A 23,255-nucleotide genomic window follows, 5' to 3' on the forward strand; every position below is an offset into this window, starting at 1 on the left:
AAACCCCAGATGAAGTCAAGCAGTCACCATTGAGTAACCTTGAAACCCTTTATTAGACTTCTCCAAAGCTTCAAGGAAGTTCAAATAGACAGGCCCAGATTTCAAATTAAGTGAATTTGTGAGTAAAATGTCACAACTTATTTATTTGGCGACGTGCCATGATATTTTTTCAAACTTTAAATAGGTACCTCGTCTCAATAAAGGCTGGGAAACACTCACAGAGTAGATGATCCAAATAGCACCTGGAATGTTGTTTGGTGCATCTTTTGATTGGCACTAGATTTCCCCCATTAAGAGAAACACTGAAATGCCCACAGAAACTCCCGGCGGCGTGTTCTTGCTTCTCTCTAATTTACTTACTAACTTGGTTGAGGCGAGAAAGCGATTTAGAGAGAGATAAAGCCTGAAGTAGAGAACGACCACTGCTGCTGAATGCGCCATCTACACAGAGTAACGGTGTTGTCTTACAACAATGTGAACACTAAACAAATACAGTGATATAAAAAGTCTACACACCTTTGTTTAAAGTGTTAGGTTTTTTTTTTCATACTGTTAAAAAAAATGATGTCAAGATGAATGTCCCGCTGGACCTTAACATACTTTCTCACATGCTTTTGTGAGATTTGTTTTATGGTCCGATAAAACTGAGGTTGAACTTTTTGGCCATAATTCCACGTGGTAGGTTTTGCTGAAGCACAACACTGGTCACTTACCAAAAGAACACCATAACTACAGTGAAGAATATTGGTGTCAGTATGATGCTTTGGGGCTGTTTTTCCTTCAATTTAGACCTGGGGCTTTAAACAAGGTGGACGGAATTATGGAGTAGTCCGGAAAATCATAAGAAAGCCTATTAGAACTCCTGAACTTCATTCAGGGTTCATAAGGGGCACTTTAAATGGTTGCAGGTTTTTGCTGACTCACATTTAACCTTCGTTTGAATGTGTGTGGATAATTCTGAACACGGCCTCATCCCAGCTATAAGAGGCGCAGTTGCGCAACCAAAATATTTATCCATCTATTTTCCAATCCGCTTTATCCTCACAAGGGTTGCGGGGGGCGCTGGAGCCTATCCCAGCTGTCTTTGGGCAGTAGGCGGGGGACACCCTGAACCAGTTGCCAGCTAATCGGAGGGTCACACGGAGACGAAAAATCATCCTCGCTCACACTCACACCGTGGGACAATTTAGAGTGTTCAATCAGCCTGCCATGCATGTTTTTGGGATGTGGGAGGAAACCGGAGTACCCGGAGAAAACCCACGCAGGGACGGGGAGAACATGCAAACTCCACACAGGAAGGCCGGAGCCGGGATCGAACCCACGACCTCTGCTCTGTGAGGTCCACGCGCTAACCACCCTGACACCGAGCCGCCAAAGTATTTCATTTGAAAAAATTTTACTTCCTTTTTCTGAAGATTAAAAATCAATCGACTTCAACTGGTTACATTTCACCGTCATGGTGGAAATGTTTTTGTAATGTTTTATCTTTCTCGTTTGTTTTAGATTACAAAAACCTGGCAGTTAAACAGTGGTGCTTACATTTTTTTAATCAACCGTATCAGCTTTTTATGACAGATAACCGGCCAATTTGTTTGTCTTCAGTCGGCCACAGAACAGAGAGTTCAGAGTCCACTCACCTTCTGCCAGGTCAGTGATGGTTGCATCTCTGTTCAGCAAAGGGCGCGAGGGCCTCACCTTGGGGGAGGAGTAGGAGTACGAGCGCAGTCGAACCTCGCCTTCCTCTGGGTTCTGGGTAAGAGCAGGGACAGAGCAGAGGGCAGTAAGCAAACAGCTTGAGAACAAAACATTTTCCAATCATGCTGGAAAAAAGAAAATCAATCAATGTGTCTGATCTTTTCTCACAGCATTGAGCTGTTGATGACGTTTACTCATCTGCATGTTGGTATTTTAAAACTACGCTCCAAAAAAGTGATCCAACGCTTATTAAAATGTTGTATTTTGTGTCCCGAGAGACAGTTCACTTTATTTGGGTAAACAATCGGGGTTATGTAAAAGCAGAGCCTATTTATCATATAATAGACCGGAGGTGACACAATCCGGAAGATATTTTGAGAAATTAAGCATGCAGTACGATACCTTAGAGGGCTTTTGCGTGCTGTCCGAGTGAGATCTGTTAAAGTCTGGCGAGCTGCACTGCAGCTTTGAGGCTGAGCAGGGGTAGGAGTGTCCCAGGATGTCCTCTTCTCCACTGTCACACTCAAGACTGGGACTGTTGACACATATGCCATTCGCTGATTCTTTACCATGTCGAAAATACAGTTTGTTCCGAGACGCTGCATAAATGATATCACTTGTCAGCTCAAGAACATTACGTTCCAAAATACTGAAGTAGAATGATTCAAGAAATTACACTCGCAAAGCAATCTCAAATTTATGCCAGTGCAGCCCGAAATGTTACCAAAATTCTCTTCTTATGATATGATGTTGATGTGATATAACACGTGTTGATGCTATTTTCCCAAAATGGCCCTTTCCACGCTAAAATTCGATTACTATTATGATGTATGATTTTCACAACTGAAAAGCACATTTAGAAAAAAAAAAGGTTATGTTATGCATTCAAATATGCAATACAAATTAAAAATCTGTAGTAGTTGCTCTAGATTACAAAGAAAGTAGTCAATCTTCAATCCTCCAATAAATTATGAATTAATCTACTGTAAATTGAAGGAGGAGAAGCAGGCTCATGTTGAAATATCATTTTTTGTTGTTGTTTTTTTACTTTCACGTTGAACATGTAGTCAGGATATCCTTTCCACTTTCAAGCAAGAATGTTAAAAATCATCATCGGTGTTGTCGTACCTCAGTCCGCGGGTCGTTGCTGGCAAGTTGCATCCTCTGCGGTTCAAAGTGGGAGAGACTGGAAGGTTGGATTGTGGCTGTCGTCTCTGACTTCCTTCAAACAAACGGAAGGCGGAAGCCAGGGGGGAGGACGGGAACGATGGGGGGGAAGCAAAAGGAGAAGAGGGAGAGGGAGGAGAGATCTGGAGAGGTGAGTCTTTGGATTTCTCTGGGCCTGGGCTTCGGACAGCCCTCTCGCCATTTCGTGGCGTGGGTGGGTGGGGATTTTTCGGACAGGTCCTTGAATCATGGGGTGTCATGGTGAAAGGCTCCCAGCAAAGGTTGCCTACATCAGGCGGCGGGCTAGAATGGTATTTCATATCAACATCATCCACCTGGAAAAAAAATGTAAAAAAGTGTTCACACATATATGATCAGAGTGCAATATTTGAACCATATACAATTCTTCACAAAGCTTGCGTTACTCCTTTTTTCAGTCGGTGTGGATTGGTTTTTGAGTTGTATGCATCTTTTTCTGTCACGTGGGAAAAGAAGAAACCTTTCGATTTTCCAGAAATGTCCACACATTTGTCCACACACACACTTTAAAATGCCAACGTCCGCACCCTCAGTCTAACACCGGGAGCTCACAAACAAACACAAAACTTTTTTTTTCTCAGTGCTTTTGATACAAACTAGAATGATGCAAAACATATACAGAATTTGCTCGCGCCAACGTAAATACACATGTTACAGTACAGTAAATGCATTCATTGCCCTACTCACTTGCTGCACCACCATGGCGTTGGCATATACTCTGTCTTTCCCATGGATCATCGCTGACAACCTGGCAGCAGCAGCCAGAGTCGGGGACGAGGTTTGGCTCTCGCCTATCGACTGGCTTTTTTCTGTTGGGAAGCGATTTTTCAATATTACATTCGGTTTCTACAGCAACAGAAAATAACCCCTCACAAACACAGGAAGTGACATAGACATCCTGGGCAGTTAAGCGAGCCAAGACTCCATATGAGTGTGTGTGCGTGTGTGTGTGTGCGTCTCTCAAAGGCCCTTTGCACACACACGTGAAAGGGTGTGTCAGGCGTTGTGCCAAGGCATCTGTATGCTTGTTTCTTCCCCCCACCCGAACCTTCGGTGTGGCAGTGGAGAGAAGATAACTTCCAGTGAGCACACAGTAGCACTGAGGGGGAGCATATTCTACACAGTGGAGCCACTGTGAGAGGCAGCCAGGTTTAGCTTTGCAAAAACACGCCTGCTCTTAAAACACATGCACTCTATACAAAACTCAGCTTCGAAGCGCTGTTTCTGGGAACGAATCCAGGCGGTAGTTTTAGTATTAGCTTAGTATCTGGGGATAAAATAATGAAATTCAGCCTGTCTTTGTTTTTATGCCTGAGTGTCTGTCTTTTTTTTTAAGTCCTCTATACATAAAGTTGAGTTGAACTGAATTTCGACACTTTGTACAATCAAGTGCAGCGCAGGTCTAGGATGGTCACGAGGCCATATGATAATTTTTTTTCCTTTTCAGTAGTCTTCCTGAATAATCCTGAACGGAATCCTGAAAACACACACACAACAGCAAAATAATACTGTCGATCAACCATGTCTGTCCAAATTGGAGAATATAATTTCATATTCTGGGCAGCCCGGTAGTCCAGTGGTTAGCACGTCGGCTTCACAGTGCAGAGGTACCGGGTTCGATTCCAGCTCCGGCCTCCCTGTGTGGAGTTTGCATGTTCTCCCCGGGCCTGCGTGGGTTTTCTCCGGGTGCTCCGGTTTCCTCCCACATTCCAAAAATATGCATGGCAGGCTGATTGAACACTCTAAATTGTCCCTAGGTGTGAGTGTGAGCGTGGATGGTTGTTCGTCTATGTGTGCCCTGCGATTGGCTGGCAACCGATTCAGGGTGTCCCCCGCCTACTGCCCGAAGACAGCTGGGATAGGCTCCAGCACCCCCGCGACCCTAGTGAGGATCAAGCGGCTCGGAAAATGAATGAATGAATGAATGAATTTCATATTCTATTACTTTGACTTTCTTGTTATTTTGTTACAAACTATCTTTTGGGTGACCAACACCACACCTAGAACATAATAACATCGCTGTTGATGAGCAAGCTTTTCAGTGAATGTGAAGTGTATCAAGGTGCAGCGGTATCACATTCGGTGATTCATTCAATGGAAAAAAAAAATCCTAACCACATTAACATCCGGCGGTACAAGTACAATGCTCATTGTGTTAACCTCACAATGACAGCGTCCTTAACTCAGTTAATGTCATGCTCGGATTTATACCATCACTTTCTAAAGGACCACACTTAACACCGGTAACCGTGTTTCAAAAACGTTCCTTTTGAACTCAGAAACAGCTGTCACTCAAATGCCAAAACCCGGTAGTTTGTGCTTCCAAGCTGCTGGCACCACACAGTAGGAGGAAAGAAGTCCGACTTTATAGAGGAGAGTGAATCAGACCAGCAAATGGCTCTGCTTCCTCTTGGCTACGAGTCCAATAAATCTGAGAACCCACAAGGAGTCAAGTCGACATTGATGAGAGAACCAGATGAGTCTTGGTTCATTCATGTGGAACGTACAAGGTACGAAATCAGATGCAAGTCACACATCTGTATGATATAAACAACACGCATGTCCTTGATCACGACTTCCAAACTCTGGGACTACACCATATGTCTTAAATCCCAAAGACACCAGATGTTGCAGCAGAACTCAGCAGAAAAGATAGTCCATGGAAAACGGTTTAATAACACATTGAAGACCCAGTCAAATGAGAAATGTCTCGAGTAAATGTACTAAAATGTTTTTGCACCATTTCACATTGTATAAAACTGTGCCTGGTCATGGCCTCGGGCACCCAACATGAGTTGCCCCTCCCCCAATCAAAACTTGAGCTGCCCAATGAAATACAGTCGTTAAGTGACAGGTATGAGTCCCTCATTATATGATTTCTATCACGATAGCATGCAGTTAGCAAGCTAGCTATGCATGCGTCACTGAAAATGCACCTTCCCAAGACGCAAAAATTTACATGTCTATGTTATTATTTAAATTATTAAGGGAGGAGTCCGCTGCCCATTTGGCTGGTATCTAGTGCCTCTTGTCCTCGATGACCTGGTGAGATACATTCCAGTAAGCAGACGATTTTTCTTGATATTGGATGTATTTTCGCAGTGCAAACATGTAGCCATGCATAAGCATAAGAAGGTATTGAGATGAAGCAGCATCAATTTTTCAACAGGGTTTTTGGCTTCACACATTCAGCGCCCAGAGTGTTTGAGAGTGGAGACAAGGGCTTGGTTTTCCAGTGTTAGAAGCCTCATTCTCTGTACTTGCCTTTTTTTTAACTATTCAAATTGGGCACGGTTGTTAACTCATTTATTTTCACTTTACAGATACTTTAGTGCTACAACATCAAATCCAGCGTGAGACAGTAAAACTTTCAAAGACCAAATGTGACACAACTTGGAAAAAGACTTCAAAAGTTGAGTTGCCCAGTGCAATATGAGTATGAGTAATTAAATATCAATAGCATGAAGAAATGTATTTTACCAAGCAGACAAGCATGTGGCTTGAAAGCATATAAAGTAGAGACGAGCGAGAAAAAGACCACACAGACTTGCTGACAACTGGCAAACACTGCCCCGAAAATGTGGAAGATCTTAATTAATTTCACTTCAGTTTTTAAATTGGAGCAACTAACCAATTAATCAAGTCAACCGGTGTCATGAATGGAATGTGTTATCTCGCTTTACTGTATTGGTTGAGGGTCAAACACTGTTTGAAAGAGGATTTCATTTCATATAAACCCCATTCTGGAACACTGACAGAGAGGGGCTAATAATTCAGCTGCTGGACCAGGTTCGAAGCCACAGCTGGCTGCTACGGCCTGGATCATTGTGACACCTCTGACCCATTAACCACTGCCTGGTGATCATTACTGTCAGCCATGAGATCTGTGTTTAACATTAGTTAACGGAGGAATAACAGAGAAGCCGGGAGAGATCGGATTACTCACACTGTTGAGCGATGTCTGCCTGCAGGTTGCCATTTCAAAAGTAGGTTTTGTGAAATGTATAACAGCGTGTCAGGCTATTGTTTAGGACCGTGCCCAGGAGAAGGTATACGTGGAGAGATGCGATATTCAAAGCATATCCCTGAGTGAGCACTAACCCTATACAGTAGCTGTGCCTGAATAGCTTAAGAGTGTCAGAGCTCTTCCAGAAAAGTAAGACAAAGACGGCAGTCAGTGGCAGGTCTCCAGACCAGGGCAGTTAAACACAGAGAGTGACCCTTCAACCCGTGCACACCCCTGGGAGGGAGTCATCGAAAGGAAGGCAGCGTGGAAAGGGGGAGGCAGGTTTGTCACAAGGGCTCTTTCTCAAGGTACACTCTGTTTGGAGGCTCCCGGGGAACATTCAACATAAACAGTCGTACCTGTCATTTGGCCCAGCGTTTCATGTTCTTTGGGACCACAAAAAACACGAATCGTCAAAGCTTTTCTGCTTTTATGAGGTCATTTTTTTGAAGCACTGCCTTGAACATCTGTCATATTGAGGAGAGGCCAAAAACATTGGAAGGGAAGTAAAATAATAAATTGAGTCTAAAAATGGAGACCAAAAAAAAAAGTCAAGGCAAAAGAGTTGAACCCCGGGGGTTTAGAAAAGGCTATTTATACAGAAACAACAATTGACCACCAAAATCCACAAATCCACTGTGAGTAACGACACCTGCAATTGGTCCAAGCATCACATTGCGTCTTACCATGATGTTTACATTTCAGCTGACCAAGAGATCCCGGGGGAGGAAAACCTGACGCGGACAGTTATCAGCCTTCAGAGTGACGAAACAAACATAATGGTTGTCACACCTGATAATACACAGCAGATTTTTTTTTCTTCATTTTATTTTAATTTTATGCAGTCAGACTGGTACCAGACATCCCAAAACGTCAGGTACACAATGCAGAATGTTTCAAGCCACGTGGGTCATTTCAACTACAGTTCTGCCTCGGGATATGATCGAAGTTTGTAACTCAAAACACTCGTATCTCAAATCGCTGTTCCCGATTGAAATGAATACAAATGCCATTAATCTGTTACCGCCTCCCAAAAACCTGACAAAAATGTTCAGAATGTGTTTTTGAAAAATAACTCAAATAATATTTTACTTTACTAGAAGTGACATAACTCTATAGAGTGTAAAGAAACGACACCGTTTTCACCTCATTGCATGCGACAATTCGATGCCCCTTTGTGTGTGTGCACCTTGGCCACCTGACAGCAGTACTATACAGACATGGTCATCAACTTCTCAGTAACGCAGAGTAACATTAGTCATTATTGACGATAAAGAATAAATGTCAGCGAGTATTGTCATGTTATCTGTCTGCATTTGTTGCTCCAAGGTTTGTGCTCAAAAATTTGATTTTTTTAATAATAGCGTTTTTAGCGCGAAACACCGATTCTATTCAGTAGATCATCGATGGCATTTCCCTTTGTGTTAGCATTCGGCTACTGAATTTAAGGCAGAGTTATGCGGTTGTTCTGTACTTTGTTGCAGTGATGTCACATTATTCCAGTGCCTCCAAATGATCAGGCCTCAAAACAAAGACATTTGCGGCAACCTGAACAGTTCTATGCCCTAAAATCTTCTGAACGCCGTTGCCCTTGGCTTATCTGCAGTGTTTGGCTGAGTGATAATGGGATCATCACCTGCTAGTTCAATCATGTAATTGAACGTTGATAAGCAGAGTTTAGTAACAATTAGCATTCACCTAAGAACAAACTCACATTTCTCTGTCTATTGTCTGAATTTTTAATCACGCAGTGTGTTTCACAGCTGAACTTGTTCACTGTTCAAAGTCTGGATGCCGTACATCCACTTCAAATTCAAGCAAGCCAATCATTTTGGCCAAGTCTTTATATGGTCAATTTGATTGTGGAGTTCATGGTTTTTGGCTTGGTAGTACAAGCGGGCTGGGTTTATAAAAATGGCCAGTGTCAATCTCAATTTAGAGGCAATAACCGGGATTGTGTTGCTGAGGTTTATGGTCAAAGATGAGGGAAAGACGACTGGAGTGAAGCCATGACACAGACACGGCAGTAACTTGAGCTTCAGCTGTGTCTGTCTGCGCGGTCTCTCGCTTCATGAGAAAACACAATGCTTCTACACACAAGCAACAGTGTTCAACCACAATTTTGATGAATTTATAAGGTCTCCTAAGCTGCTAAGACGGGTCAACCCACCTTTGCACTAAGTTGGGGTATAGACAACATACTCAAGCTACTTTGTGAACATCATGGAAGTCAACAGTCACATGGCCCTGCGGGACTCCGCAATGAAACAACAACGTGTGCCCAAGATGTCGAAAGTCTCAAAGCAGTCAATCAGCCTCGTGAGGCCATTTGACATTCCGCAACACACTGTCAGATATCAGGTTACATCACCGGCAAACAAACAGTTATCTCACTGCGTTGTGGTAACTGCTCGTGAAGACGTATCTGTGATGATGGCACCGGTCTTATTTCAACTTTATCGCTCTAAAATAGTCTTATCCATTTTCCAACTGTCCTAAACGTCGGTTGAACAGTGAAGCTTTTGTGTCAACCAGCATCAGCATGCAATCTAAATGTTACACCTGACCAACACGTTAGATGGGTTCAAAATTTCTGTTTTCACAACACCGCAGATGACAAGTATCACACATGACACAGCCAATAGATTTCTACAGTCATCGGGTACAACACTCTGGTACCTTTTTTGCCAGAACTTTTACGCATCCTCATCCTCGGAAAAGACGGCCATGAGTAGTTGAAAGGAGAATCTGAGTCAGAATCCATGAATTGCTCTTTCCCAATTCCAGCTCAAAACTTGCAAAAAGAAGCCTCAGTCTACATCCATTTCCCTCTGGTAGAAGACACTGCACACTCGCTTCAGCAATTGCTCCTTTTTCCAGAGCCCCACTGTGGACACTGACACTTTAGGAGAGAGCCAGCATGTCCCCCCCTGTCGCCCCCTCCCCCTAACCACCCCTCCCCCTAAAACCCTCCCCTTCCCCCTTTAAAACTCTGAAGTGTCCAACTCAGAGTCTCGTGCTGTCCACATCCTCAACTTTTATTTTTCCCTCTCAGACTTTCCTAACTCTAAATCAATTCCCTGGATCGCTCGGTCTTTTCACTCATCTGCCACACACAGTTTGGAGGGAGCAGGGAGGTGAACCTATGCTGGTCGTGGCAGGGCAGTTGGGGAGGTCAGTGACGGGCCGGGAAAGAGCGACCGAAGGAGGTTTCCAGATGGAGAGAAAGTCAAACACACAAGTGACTTCAGAACCTACAAAGAAGTCAAACATGAGTGCAAGGGACCCAAGTGGAGGTGACTCTCAGACACTGGAGAAATCATTAACCCCGCGAGTTCATGATTGTCTCAGAGATGCGCCGGGATGGAACGCTCGGCACGTACTTGCAAGGCAGAAAAGCCATTCCCCCTCTAAGTGTGCCGGACAGCTGACATCTGAAGGTAGTCCTTCCCGACGACTTCAATCTCTTTGAATCAAGTGTAAGGCATGTCAAATCCATGTTTCTCCTTGTGAGGATGGAGAAAGGGAGTGCAGACTGCCAGGTCAGCAGACTCACCATGGAGACAACAGCCAGAGCCGTGGCTATTTTCTTCTTCACTCTCCACGTCCTGCCCCCCCACCCCCATTTTTCAACTCTTGCCAACTTGTAGTTCCCCGGCTTACTGCAACAGGCGCACAAGTAGGCTCAAGTAGATGATAATAGCAATAATAGCACCCGCACTGGATGCCAAACGTGCTGAGAATGCACCGAAATGTTGAACTGCGATGGAAAAAGCGTATGAGAGTTCTGAGGGCAGAATGCGTCAGAGTAACGCAGTGTGAAAGTGTGAGGCAGCTTGTGCAGGTTTTGGCACTGTACCGGGTGCACATTAATGCTGGCTTTGTGGGGTCTGTGTGAGGTTTAATCCTTTTTTTCCGCTCCCCAATTAGATCCCTCAGCTGGGGTCGGGCACTCTTGTTAGCATTTTTGGCATCGCGCTCATCATCGGTTGTCGTTCTGCCAAGCTATCTGTATCATAAATTCCCTGTTCTTGCTCTCGATTCCACTGACGCGCACCATTTCTCACACCACTCCACTCGCCTCTCCCTGGGGATCTCGACAAGCTGCTGGAAACAGCTTTTGGGAAAGCCTTGGCAACCCCCATTCAGCCACAATCAGCCCCTTTTTGGTACCCTTATACCCTTGTTCAGAGCACACTAACCCTGCATTCTCCCTCCTGGAAAACAAACGCAACACACATGCATGCACAACCATGACTTCTTTCTTCAGATATATTGAGCAGTGTCATTTGCTGGTTGCTCACTAAACTCAAATTAAAATGCTGACCTATTGCAAAGGGAATTGGGGGAGTGGGAGAATGAGTCTGTTTGTGTGTGTATTTGGGGGAATGGTGTGTGCGTCACGTGCATGTGTGTCTTCTGGGTTGGGTATTTGGATTTGAGGGGGCATTGGAAGGGCAAAGATGGGGGTAGAAGGAGGGATGGAAAACAAGGGAATGTTTTTGTTCCTTTTTTTGGTACCAATTGGTAACCAATAAGTTCACATGACCAACCGTAACTCTAATTTTCCAGTTATCCATTTAAATTAGGTCCTTTCATTTAAGCTGGCATAAATTTGAGAAGAAGCTGATCCCAAGAAGTACAGGGAGAATATGACGGCTACGCTCAAAATTCCTCATCCCTTTGCAGTCATTGCTGAAGCTCTGACGTCAGAGATTCCATCTGACTATTTGATGGCACCTTAGTTCGAGTCTAGAGTCCGTTTAGCATGAGATAAAAAGAAAGGGGCGGCCCGGTAGTCCAGTGGTTAGCACGTCGACTTCACAGTGCAGAGGTACCGGGTTCAATTCCATCTCCGGCCTCCCTGTGTGGAGTTTGCTGCGTGGGCCCGGGCCTGCGTGGGTTTTCTCCGGGTACTCCGGGTTCCTCCCACGTTCCAAAAACATGCATGGCAGACTGATTGAACACGCTAAATTGTCCCCATGTGTGAGTTTGCATGGTTGTTCGTCTCTGTGTGCCCTGCGATTGGCTGGCAACCGGTTCAGGGTGTGCCCCGCCTACTGCCCGAAGACGGCTGGGATAGGCTCCAGCACCCACCGCGACCCGAGTGAGGATTAAGCGGTTCGGAAAATGAATGAATGAATGAATAAAAAGAAAGGAAAAAAAGACACTTGTCAAAATCACTTGTCAATAAAGGATTAAAAGCCCACTAGCAATTACACAAAAGTGGTTTCCTGCCTGTGCAATTGATGTATTTTTTCATTGAAATGTTGCACACAGTGTCATGATAGAGCTTTGTTATTTTTATTTTTTTTTAAAAAAAGAGCATTCAAGGGATTATTTGAGGTCACCGGCAGTTGTGTTTAAAGACGGCGCAGAAAAAAAATGTGAATATCCTCTAAGCCGCAGACGCACACAGATGCAGAGAGCAAAATGGCTAAAGCATAAAGCATGGAAAACAACACCAGCCACGGGAAGTTAAAATTGCAGATGTCCAGTGCCAAGTGTTGTAAAGCCCGCAGCCTCAGCTTGTAACCGCGACATTCTTACGCTCAGGCATCATTTTGCGCACCAACAAATCAAGCCAATCATTAACCCACAGGATGTTTCCCCTCTCAAGCCTTTTTTCGCTCTTGCCCAACAGGAGATGCGAAGGAAGCCACCTACAACCACATCGTTACAATGCGTTTGTGATCCAAAACCTGTTGGCAGGAGTAGGATGACTCTGGGGTTTGTTACAGGAGCGCTCTTCGGCACGCTATTTAAAAAGAAAAATCCCTTCCATGTGTCCTGACTGTGGTGAACAAAGAGTGACAAGCATCCAAAATCTCCAAAAGAAAGAAGCCGCGAGGGCTGAAATGTGATTTGTCAAACGTTTCCTACTGTTGAGCTCATTTCATGATTGGAAGCTAACTTGGACACCTAAAACAACAATAGCCACATTCATATCCACACCTGAAGCACCACAAGCGTCAAAAGAAGTATTTACACAAGAGATTCATTCTGAAATGGGACTTGAACTATTCTGACGTTTTACTTTTCTAGTAGGCCCCTTACCAGAGTCAGATTGCTCGTCCTCTTGGTCCTCCTGATTGAGGCAAAACATTAGCGGCTCCTCGTAGTCCTGTCCAGAGAAAAAAATGTTCACCGAGCAGCACACTCACAATTCCACAGCAAGACTTTTCCATCAGGTTACAAGCATTCCACAAAAAAAAACCCAAGTCTGGCTAAGTACAAAAACATAAGTGTTTGGCAGCGGCTCGTGTGTGCGACAGCGAGAGAGATCAATTAGGTAACCATCTGTAACGTATACAACAAGTCCTACAGAAACATGAAACATGCTCACACTGTGGGCCATTCAAGCCAACTGTGCCGGGTGGAGCCTGCAACACCTTAACAATGATACTGAAACAACGTGGAGCATTGAGGGGCAGTGAGGTGGTGGCGGTGCACTTTACGCCCGGCTGATGCAGACGTTCACACAGGTTGAGCGCAGAAAATAGGACAGTTAAGAAATGTTCAATTAAATATAAAGAGTTCCAAAGCTTTTACACGCAATGAATCGGTTTCACATGCGACAATATTTGGACGGACTGGCACAGAAACAAATAGATACAGATTGAAAAGACAACTCACCATTACACTGATTGTAATTGTTGTAATTTGTGTGAGCTGTGCTTGTTGCACTTCAACAAGACAATCCCATTTTGGGTGAATGGAAGCCAATGGCACCCAAGTTTGTTACTTAAAACAGTCGACTCAGAAAATGTCTAAAAATCACGCTTTGCAAAGATAGGAAGTGAGAAATTAGCGGTGTTGGGCTGGGGAAAAAACGATCTGAATTGAAAGACCAGTTTTGATTTGACAAACTGAACTGAATTTTCCGATTTGGTTCGTCGGCAAATAATGAACATACCTACCAGGACCACTACTGGAAGCACTTGTTGCAAAAAAATAAGTATTTACATATACTGCTGATATTGTCTCTTCTATGCGGTGTTTTTTTTTCTTGCACAGTCGCCCTCTTCTGCTTTTGTCACCTCATCTGGCTTTTTCCCCTTTGTTTTTAACACATTTTTCCAACTATTTTGAAGGGTTAATTTTTGACTACCATAAGTCAACTGACTTGTGTACAAAGGAACAGGTAAATGCACCTGTCTTTCACGATCAAACTTTTTTGACATTCCGATGATCAGTAAAGATTGTATTTTTTGGTCCAGTCTCTAACCAGATATCTGGTTAACATCTGGCAGGAGGGGAAAGACCACTGATGTAGAACATACTACAAATGTTCTTGTTGTAAGGAACAATTGGTTGCCATACTTACAAAACATTAATCGACTCGAAAATAAATCATTATCAGCTCATGGTTTGATGGAGCTCATGGTTTAACGGAAAATAGTTTCCATATTTCTGTTTTTTTGTTTCGTGTGTGATTTAATGAGGTAATCATTGGACTCACATTCTCGTCTGCAGCTGAATTATCTCCACTCTTATCAAGAAAAGGTCCTACAACAAGCAAAAAAAACCCTGCATTATACTCAATGGAAGTACATATTTCTCTAAGCATTTGAGTGGAGATGATTGGGGTTATTTGGCCATACAGTACAAAGAGTGCAGGTGCTATTTATGTTACTGTTATGTAATCACAATGATCCTTAACGTTCTCAAAGGTAAGCACGTCGTGATTAGCAATGAATTTGGTAACATGGAACACCTCTATTGTTCAAATTTGCTTCCTAAAACAGTCCGTATTTTCCCTTCGCAGTACCTCACATTTCCACATGAGGTCAGTCAAGTGGCGACAAAAGCAGAGAAAAAAAAAGTGGCTCAAGGTTGCCACAATGAAGAACAGTTAAGTCTGGAAAAATTAAACTCTGAAATCCTAGTAAGCTTACGGATATGGATTGGTTAGAATACCGTTTTCTGCAGGATCATCCACCAATTGTTCTTTCCCGAAAATGGTCTCGGTTCGTTCTCTTCTTAGCGCTTTAATCTGGGAGAAGAAAGGTACACCTTCAATACAAGAATCATGGGAAGACTATACTGTTACTATACACAATAAATCTTGTTGAATCTTAATATGAACAAACATGCACTCAATACTATTTATGAAACGACACGGCTTAACAGCTTGGTTGTGGCAACGTTGCATGTACTATTTCAAGCGTTCAGTCTCAAGACATTACTAGGAAAAAAACATAACAAATCAATCACACTGACCTCTCTGAGAAAGCCCTCATCTCTAAGTCTGTTTCTGAGCAGCTGAATATCAGCATGCCTGCTTTCCTCTGAGCTCCACTTGAGATTTTGTCGGACGGTCAGTGTCAGATTCCCCGTGTCGTGACAGTATCTCAGCAAACGGGAACGGTCTGCCCATACCTGAGATAGTCCTGCTGGAGGTGTGGCTAGAGGGTTGGGTGGGCTGCCACAAAGTTAAAATAAATACAAAACACTGACTTGGACATTTGAACAAGAATATGGCTGAAGGCATAATTTGAGTAATTGTGCTCCCTAGTGGGGATGTTTTTAATTACAATTCGTTAAGTCTTAAAAATGTCATCAGTAAATCAATACTGAAAAGGGCGATGAACATTTCTGATCTATGTTGCTGTTTTGCTTGTTGTGCATTGCATTTCATGTAAGAGTCCCCAAAAAAGTGGGGGAACCATGTCTGTTATTTCTTGTACTCTCTATCGGAGTCTGAGGACTACACACTTGCTACATTATGTGACACCCCCCCCCCCCAGTACAAAGGGCTCCCTTGTATACATTCACCATTCAAGGATGGCACAAAACTGCAAAATAAGTAGTAAAGGACAGGATTTAAATGCTATGAAGCCATGTCTGCCACGCCACCAGTTGCGCATCCCTGTACGAGAAGGTGCCCGTGCGTCACTCGTGGTACTGTGAACTCAGCTACTTGTTTGAATGGAGTTTAAAATCTTACTGCGTGAGGAGCTCCAGCAGCTCTCTGTTGCCCGATGCGTGGGCCAGCTGCAGCGGCGTGACTCCCTCCTTGTTTGGCAGATTGATAGCCATCAGACCCCCGGGCTGACAAAGCAACAGCTCGGCTAGTCGACACAGACCCCATCGCACAGCTAGGTGGAGCAGAGACTCTTTGGGGCTGTGATCTGTGATAAGAAGACATTAACATTCAGCTGTAGCAAGCAATCACGTGAGTGATAAAGAAATTAAACTGCAAATTATGTATCAGTGGCAAGGTTGAAATCACCACTGTGAAATTTAATAGTGATCTCCTCTGATGAGTGGCTTTATTATAATAATTAGCCTACTTATCACTGAATCACTCTGGCCCACTGACCCACTTTAAGGCAGCCAAAGATGTTTTAAAAAGCGGCAACAGCTTCATGTTTTCTTGTCAGCTAACAGCAGTCCAACAAGATCTATAACGCGGGGTCTTCTCATGACAGCTCCTTAGAAATATAATGCACACACTGAACTATAAAATATACATGACTCCCTTGTGACTGTGTTTTAAAATAGGCTGAGCAGTTGTATTCTATTATAATATATGATACAGGTGCACCCAATGAAAGTCCAATGAACGCAGAATAAAACAGCGTAGAATTGGTCCAGCAGCCAGCAACAAAATCTGGCCCAAAACATCCACTAGTGTGAATGCACAAATTAATAAGGCCTTAAATATTCGTCCCACATCATTCAAACATTAGGGCTGACTAAATATGTCAAAATTTCACAAGGTGAGCGGATTGGACAGAGGTGTTCTTAGGGTGTGCAAGTCAATATTAGCATTGCTCTTTCAGCTGCGTTTAATAGTCAAACACTAAAAGGTTGACAAGTATAATCCCTTTTGAGTCTGATTAACTGCAGACATTCAGCGGGAGGCACTGCAATGAAACAGGCCGCCATAACAACATTAGCCTGAAATCTAGTTTGTTGTTTATGTCTTGTAGGTGGGTGTAAACCGCAAATGAGTTCATATGAACAGACGGTGGCATCTAGCAAACATGGTGGTCAGCGCACAAGCCACACGTAAATGGATGGAGCTCCGCCTCAGGCAACGTCCAGATGGAACGGCTCTATTAACCACATTACGGGCTGCCTAATTAGCTATGATGAATTCAACAAGAAGCACGCATGTGAGCATGATCACTTCCGATTTCGGTCCGGCTAGCAAGCACTGGAAAATGTTAATGATGGTGGCAAAAATGGAGGGGAGGGGTCGAGGGGAACAGAGTTCAAGAGTTCACCTTTCTTGCAAAGGAAGCTTCTAGATGCATTTATTAGCTTACGCATACATATATTGGATACAAAAAAAGTCTAGTCACATCATGTTTTAGCGATAAAAAAATGAAACCAAGATATATTATTCCATATGTTTTCTCTCCATTAATATCAGCAATAACCCCTATAACAGAGCAAAAAAACAAAACAAAAAAAAACCTTGTGACACTGCCACCACCATGTTTGCCTGCACTTTTGGTGATGAGCGGTGTTGTGTTTGCGGCACTTTTGGAATTATGGCCATCAAGGTTCAACGCCGATTTCATCAGACTGTAAAATTTTCTAACGTGGTAGGGACATTTCAATGTAGGCAGGGCTTGAATGTTGTAAGACAAGACCACTCTTTTTTTAGTTCTAAGTTGAAATACACACGTCATCCGACTGCTCGATGCACAAGATGACACTGTATTGAGGCCAGCTCTCACCGTCTGTTCTGGGACTCCCCAGAACGTTCCAATTTGGAGGAATATCCAGGTTCGCCATGGCGAGGGCTACACGACGATCCATAACCCAGCGGGAGCTCTGCTGGGCCAGGTTAAAGAGGCTGCTCAGCTCCTCGTGATCCAGAGAGCTCAGACTATATCCGTGGGTGACCAGGTACTCTGCCAGCTCCTGAAAGTGAATATTACCAATTCTTTTTAACCGATAACCTGATAGAAATGACTCCTTTTATAGAGATGACATTTCTTTCAATTTCCTTCATATAATGAAATACATCTACATTTCTACATAGTACAGTATTATGCAAACTTTTATGCCTACATTGGATTTGATGTATTAGCAGTTTCATCATAGTGAATGACAAAAACGAAAAAAATATGTACATCGCTGAATCAGCACTCCCCCACCCATCATAAATAATAATGTTCTTGTTAATCACATGCTGCATCCAGCAAGCGACATTTTATTGCAATTGTTTTTGTATTTTTTGTGGAACCTTCCATCTGTATGTGTCATTATTTGCGAGTTTACAATGTCAAAATAAATACTGTGAAAAGACGTTTATTATAATACTTTTAAACAACACTGTAGCTTTCATACCTGTGCATCGTCTTGGACATATTCCAGCATTGCGCCACCCACCCATGTGAGAGGTGTGGTTTCGGAGCTCAAGTAGGCCTGCACAGAGACCACCTCAGCGAGATTATGTCCTAAAAATAATAATAGTAATGATAATAAATGAATTAAAAATCCACACATTGTTTCCACTCAGTACTTTTGTCTGCATGTCACCAATGTGTTCGTTCTGTACTGCATCCAAAGTCCGGTAACAAGTGACACCAAAAATTTGGTCAACAAATAATCACAGTGCTTCTAAGCTTCCTGAGACATTTCATCAAAGCATCTTTACTGACGGATAATGGCTACTGTGCTTGCATATTTCCTTCTGGTACACGGTGATAATGATGATTTATTTATTTTTTTTCGACAAAGGCAGGAACCATTGGTCTTTAGCCACCTTTGTGCATTCACAGAGTGCACTTTTCGTAGCGGGAAACGCTGGCCTGTGCGACCGCTTGCCATCTCTGTCAAACTGTACTGGGGCTTCGTAATGTTGACATATTGTTTGTGGCGCCGTTTCCCTCCTGAGAGGAAGCTGATAAGATTCTGTGCATTTCCAGACGTCAAGTCATGGATTTGGTCTGTGCGTGTGTGTGTGTGTGTGTGTGTGTGTGTGTGTGTCTCTCTCTGCATTTACAGTATATGATTGGAATGGTGATATCCAGGTCATGGCTACATCAGTGAAAGCATTGAAAACACCAGTTTTCCGAAGCAGGAGTTCCATATTTAAAAGATGTGTTTTGTTTTGTTTTTTCTCTGCGTTAAGTAAGACACACGTGAGGTAGTATAAAGTCGACCTGCCAAAGTCCATTCGCCAGAGGGTGTACAATTAGGAGAAAAATAGATAATGTCAACTAAAATTTATGAGTTCATCTTCGTGTGACACCATGCGAGTCTTTAGCAAAATTTAAGACTAATCGGCAAGGAAGAGATGAGTTCATTTTGCTTGTTTTCATAAAACGAACCAAGGTGGACTTTGAGGTTCCACGGCACGATCACGCATACGTGTGCACATACCAGGCACTATGAAGCAGAGCATGACGTCGCTCAGAGCCTTGGTGACATGGACCAGCGTGGATCCTTCCAGAACAATGAAGACTTCGGCATCTTCAAGCATGGAATCCTCCCCCTCCAATAATGCAAACACCTTGGCCTGGCCCTGAGGTAAAAACAATTGAAAAACATCATTAACTAGAAAGATTTAGATGCGTAAAATATAGATTCATGGATTTATTTGTTTTTTAATTCTAGTGTAGATTTGAGTGATACACTAAATCTGTCAGCAGATTTTCTCTTGAGGGTACAATAAAAGTTCCCCTCATTAAAAACAGGAATGCCTTTTGTTTGTATCTGCCGCAAAGACCCGCACTGATCCCAACAGGCCAGAACATTTTGGACGCCTGATCTGAGGAAGGAGAATGTGAATTAGAGCAGTACCATAGCACAGAGACATAGACTGATCGGAGCCTAAAATTGTCAATTGTGGATGTAACAATATATCTATGGCACTCTCATTTGACTTAGAACAAAAGGGATGAGATGAGAGATGAGCCAAATTCTTCCTCAGAGAAATGGGGATACATGTTTTCATGTGAAAACAAAGTCCTTGAATTCTCTTACCCATGTAACGTTGATCCGACGCGACTCATTTGCTCATTCATTTCTTTATATGGATTCAAACACATGGCATTCCTTTTGCACAAATGGAATGGCTACCAGTGTCAATTTGTTTGTGTTATCCATGTATCCTTTCGATAGCACTTGTCTTCAATAGCATCACGTTGAGTTAGAGCCTATAGCAGCTGACTTTTGGCAAGAGGCAGCCTAGATATACCCTGGACTGGTTCCTAGTTGATCACTGGGCACCTACAGACACCTGAGTCTTCAATAAATGTAACATGTATGTTTTTTTCAAAGGCGGGAGGAAGTCGAAATAGGCTAGGGAGGACCCACCCGAGCAGAGTGAGAAGATACAAGCTCCAAACAGGAAGGACACACGAACGGTTAACCCACAATATTGCCCTTAATTTGTACAAATGTATAAATCAAGAAAATACACCACATCGAATTCCCAATCAATTCTGAGCGTATTCCAAAAGGCAGACTATTGTCATGAATGGCATGAAATATGTTGCAAATCTTGTCAGATTTCAGTTCAAGCAACACATACGTAGACTCAAATTGAAAGTCATGCGAGTGTTTTGTTTATAAGTTCAACAGTGGTTAATTTTTTTGAACTTATGTAAAAATAAAGATCAGAAATTTAGATTTAGCAAGACGGATCACCTTCACCCAACCATCCATTCGTCCATTTTCATTAGCCATTGACATCGTTAGGATTGTCGGTGAGCAGCAGTCTAGCAAATTACATTATGCTTTTGCCTTGGGCTCCATTTTTTTGTGACCGCCAGAAATTCTGCACGGGATGTGGAGTTACTCTGCACGGAGGCATGTTAGACCTGATGTTGGTAATTTTGCAGTCAAACACAAGACGGCAGATCTGCAAGAGAGTGCTACGCCACTGTGTGAGTGGTCACATGGCAATCATGGCCAGTCAAAAAGGCCCTAGAAATGCAGCATGAGTTTCGCAAAAGGGTATCCACAGGGCAGAAGTACATCAAGCAAGCAGTTAACCTCCTTTTTGAAGAAAATAGATTATATTACAAACTCCTGCTTTACTCTATGAACTGTGAGCTGCCACCATCTCGTACGCCCATCTCAATTTTTTGCTCACAAGTCCATGCAAAAACTCCTGTGTAAGGCTGGCAGCCATCCAGAATAGTTTATGTTCCAGCTCTCATAATCTTATTGTATCACGCATCTTACCAATTAAAAAAATGAATGGCTACACACCAACAACAACAATTCTATCCCACAAACCAAAAAACAACTATTAAGACTCTCCACTTTAATGATGATGTTGGTGCAAAGATCCGACACATGGTAAAACAAGCAGCATGTCTTTCAGTGTTACAAATAGGATGTGCTCTTTATTTGTGTAGCCTTGCGGTGACCTCAACGTGACAAAGCAAACAACATGAACAAACATTAAATCCTAAGAAATATACCACCCCTTTAATCTTCACGTTAATATTTGCGTACACTATTGGGATCAAGAAAACTGAAAGGTGAAAAATATTTACCCTGAACACATCCGCTGAATGATTTCACAATGACATATGTGTCAAATGTGAGGCAAATAAATTTTCCTTTTTAACTGTAAGTAATTACATGACAAATAAAAAATAAGACTGTGAATGAATCAAATGGTTACTGATTTGCCATTTAGAGAAACATGATGCCAAGTTTCTATTCATAGTGGCACTGACTGATGGGTTTTTTTTCCCCAACGAAACTACAATTGAAAAGACATACGTGACTCATTGAAAGACAGATGAAGGTCCCTATACGACCACGGCATAAAAATACTTCAACCTCACCAACCTTTCTGAAGAGCGACAAAGGCCTTAAATTCTTGATACGCTCAAATGACGTGCGGTATTATTTCATGACATCCACTTGAGAGTAATGTACTTCTGAAATTATAGTCCCTGGGTTTAGTTTTGTTCTCCCATTTTAATATTCTAATTCCATATTACTGACATCAAAACTGCAAACTGGAGCACATACTCACGTAGAGGGGCACTTTCCTTCTGCTGAGCTCCATTTTTACTGCACCTGCTGGAAGAAAATGGCACTTAAATGGGCATTTGAGAACAAAGGATACTTGATAATGGTCACCTTATTTTGTTAGGTCTGCCTCTTCAGATCTTGAAGGGATTAGTAAACATTATCTGTTAGAGGTGGAGTTTTACTGTGACATGATTATATTTTCATGAAATTAAGTGGATTATCTTAAATATTTGACTTTTTATCCAAGTGTATATGCTGTTCCACGAGACCTAATTTGATAAACGGGCACAATAGTCACCTGCATTGTGTGTGTATGTGTGTGTGTGTGCGTGTGCGTGTGTTTGTAGACATCTCCAATGGAAAAAAATATTGAATTTCAGTGATGCATAGTTAAGAACTGTTTTTAGTCCGACTGAGGAGCTTTGTTATCTCTGCAAAACTGAATTAGATTTCACTTTTACAGCACTGCGAATAATACTATGTAAAGGCCAAAACTACATGGCAAATTTTTTTTGGGGGGGGGGTTAGCAGGTAAATGATTTAACTATTGTCAGTGGGATCACTACTAGCATATTAGCACTTTTTTCTTATAGTAGAAGGAGGGAGAGAGAGAGAGACAGACAGAGAGAGAGAGAGAGAGAACATGAAACAGTTGGCATAAATAAAAGATAAAATAATAACAAAAATATATAAAGATTACTGATGTGTACTTACTTACCTTTGCAGGAGGGAGACCAAAATACCACACAAAAATACGACAGTCCTCTTCAAAGATACGAGTAAACCATCCTCGGCTCCATTCCTTTTCTTTTTGTTAATAATTCACGTGTTCGTGCAAATAACTTCAAGTCTTCTCGCTGTGGCTTCTATTTAAAGGGGGAGTGACCGGTGACGATACCACAAACGCGCAACCTCCTTTTCTTTGAGCGATAATTGACACTTCCTCACTTGTTAAACTAAAGTGATTGTTTGAGTAGCAGTGACCTCTAAAGCAAAAATCCGGTACTGCAGGTCTCACGGAAATCCATTGCAGTGGAGGGGTAACAGTAGCTCTTTAGTTACCAAGTCGAGTGTATTTGTGATGTAACTGATATTGTAAATGTTGGAATTGTTACGCTTATAGATTTGTGAAATTTCAGGATAAGGATGTGATATGTTGCTGTTATGCAAAAATGTATTCCATTTAGGTCGCACTTTTTTACCCTGTACAATTTCACCAATTTTTTTTATCTTTATTTATTACATCTTCCTTCACGCATTAGCCCTTTGAGGCACAGCGTTCACTACAGTGGACAGTTTATCATGTTAGCATGTTACAGGGTCAATGAAAGGATTATGGACGTATCGGTCTGATGAAACTAAAGTTGCGCTTTTATCCATCACT

General features: G+C 42.6%; 1 protein-coding gene across 7 annotated transcripts in view; it reads right to left on the reverse strand.

Annotated features, from left to right (window-relative positions):
- Positions 1-22,768, reverse strand: part of arhgef28a (Rho guanine nucleotide exchange factor (GEF) 28a) — a 36,699-nt gene extending 13,931 nt beyond the window's left edge. For 2 of the 7 annotated variants that reach the window (XM_052067109.1, XM_052067104.1), the window contains exons 1-15: positions 22,590-22,768; positions 21,873-21,919; positions 19,256-19,397; positions 18,218-18,327; positions 17,602-17,788; positions 15,858-16,041; positions 15,131-15,332; positions 14,828-14,903; positions 14,370-14,416; positions 12,965-13,031; positions 3,589-3,710; positions 2,824-3,197; positions 2,098-2,230; positions 1,638-1,749; positions 361-441 (exon numbers count right to left, since the gene is read on the reverse strand). In XM_052067109.1, coding sequence (XP_051923069.1) covers positions 361-441; positions 1,638-1,749; positions 2,098-2,230; positions 2,824-3,197; positions 3,589-3,710; positions 12,965-13,031; positions 14,370-14,416; positions 14,828-14,903; positions 15,131-15,332; positions 15,858-16,041; positions 17,602-17,788; positions 18,218-18,327; positions 19,256-19,397; positions 21,873-21,905 — 1,870 coding nt within the window. In that variant the 5' untranslated portion in view covers positions 21,906-21,919; positions 22,590-22,768. Of the gene's footprint in view, positions 1-360; positions 442-1,637; positions 1,750-2,097; positions 2,231-2,823; positions 3,198-3,588; positions 3,711-9,576; positions 9,807-12,964; positions 13,032-14,369; positions 14,417-14,827; positions 14,904-15,130; positions 15,333-15,857; positions 16,042-17,601; positions 17,789-18,217; positions 18,328-19,255; positions 19,398-21,872; positions 21,920-22,585 lie in introns of those variants that run through there. The other 5 variants (XM_052067105.1, XM_052067108.1, XM_052067110.1 and 2 more) reach the window with 5 other exon arrangements.
- Positions 22,769-23,255: the final 487 nt, after the last annotated feature.

The sequence above is a fragment of the Hippocampus zosterae genome, chromosome 6 (assembly GCF_025434085.1).
Source record: "Hippocampus zosterae strain Florida chromosome 6, ASM2543408v3, whole genome shotgun sequence".
In the NCBI taxonomy this organism is placed as follows: domain Eukaryota; kingdom Metazoa; phylum Chordata; class Actinopteri; order Syngnathiformes; family Syngnathidae; genus Hippocampus; species Hippocampus zosterae.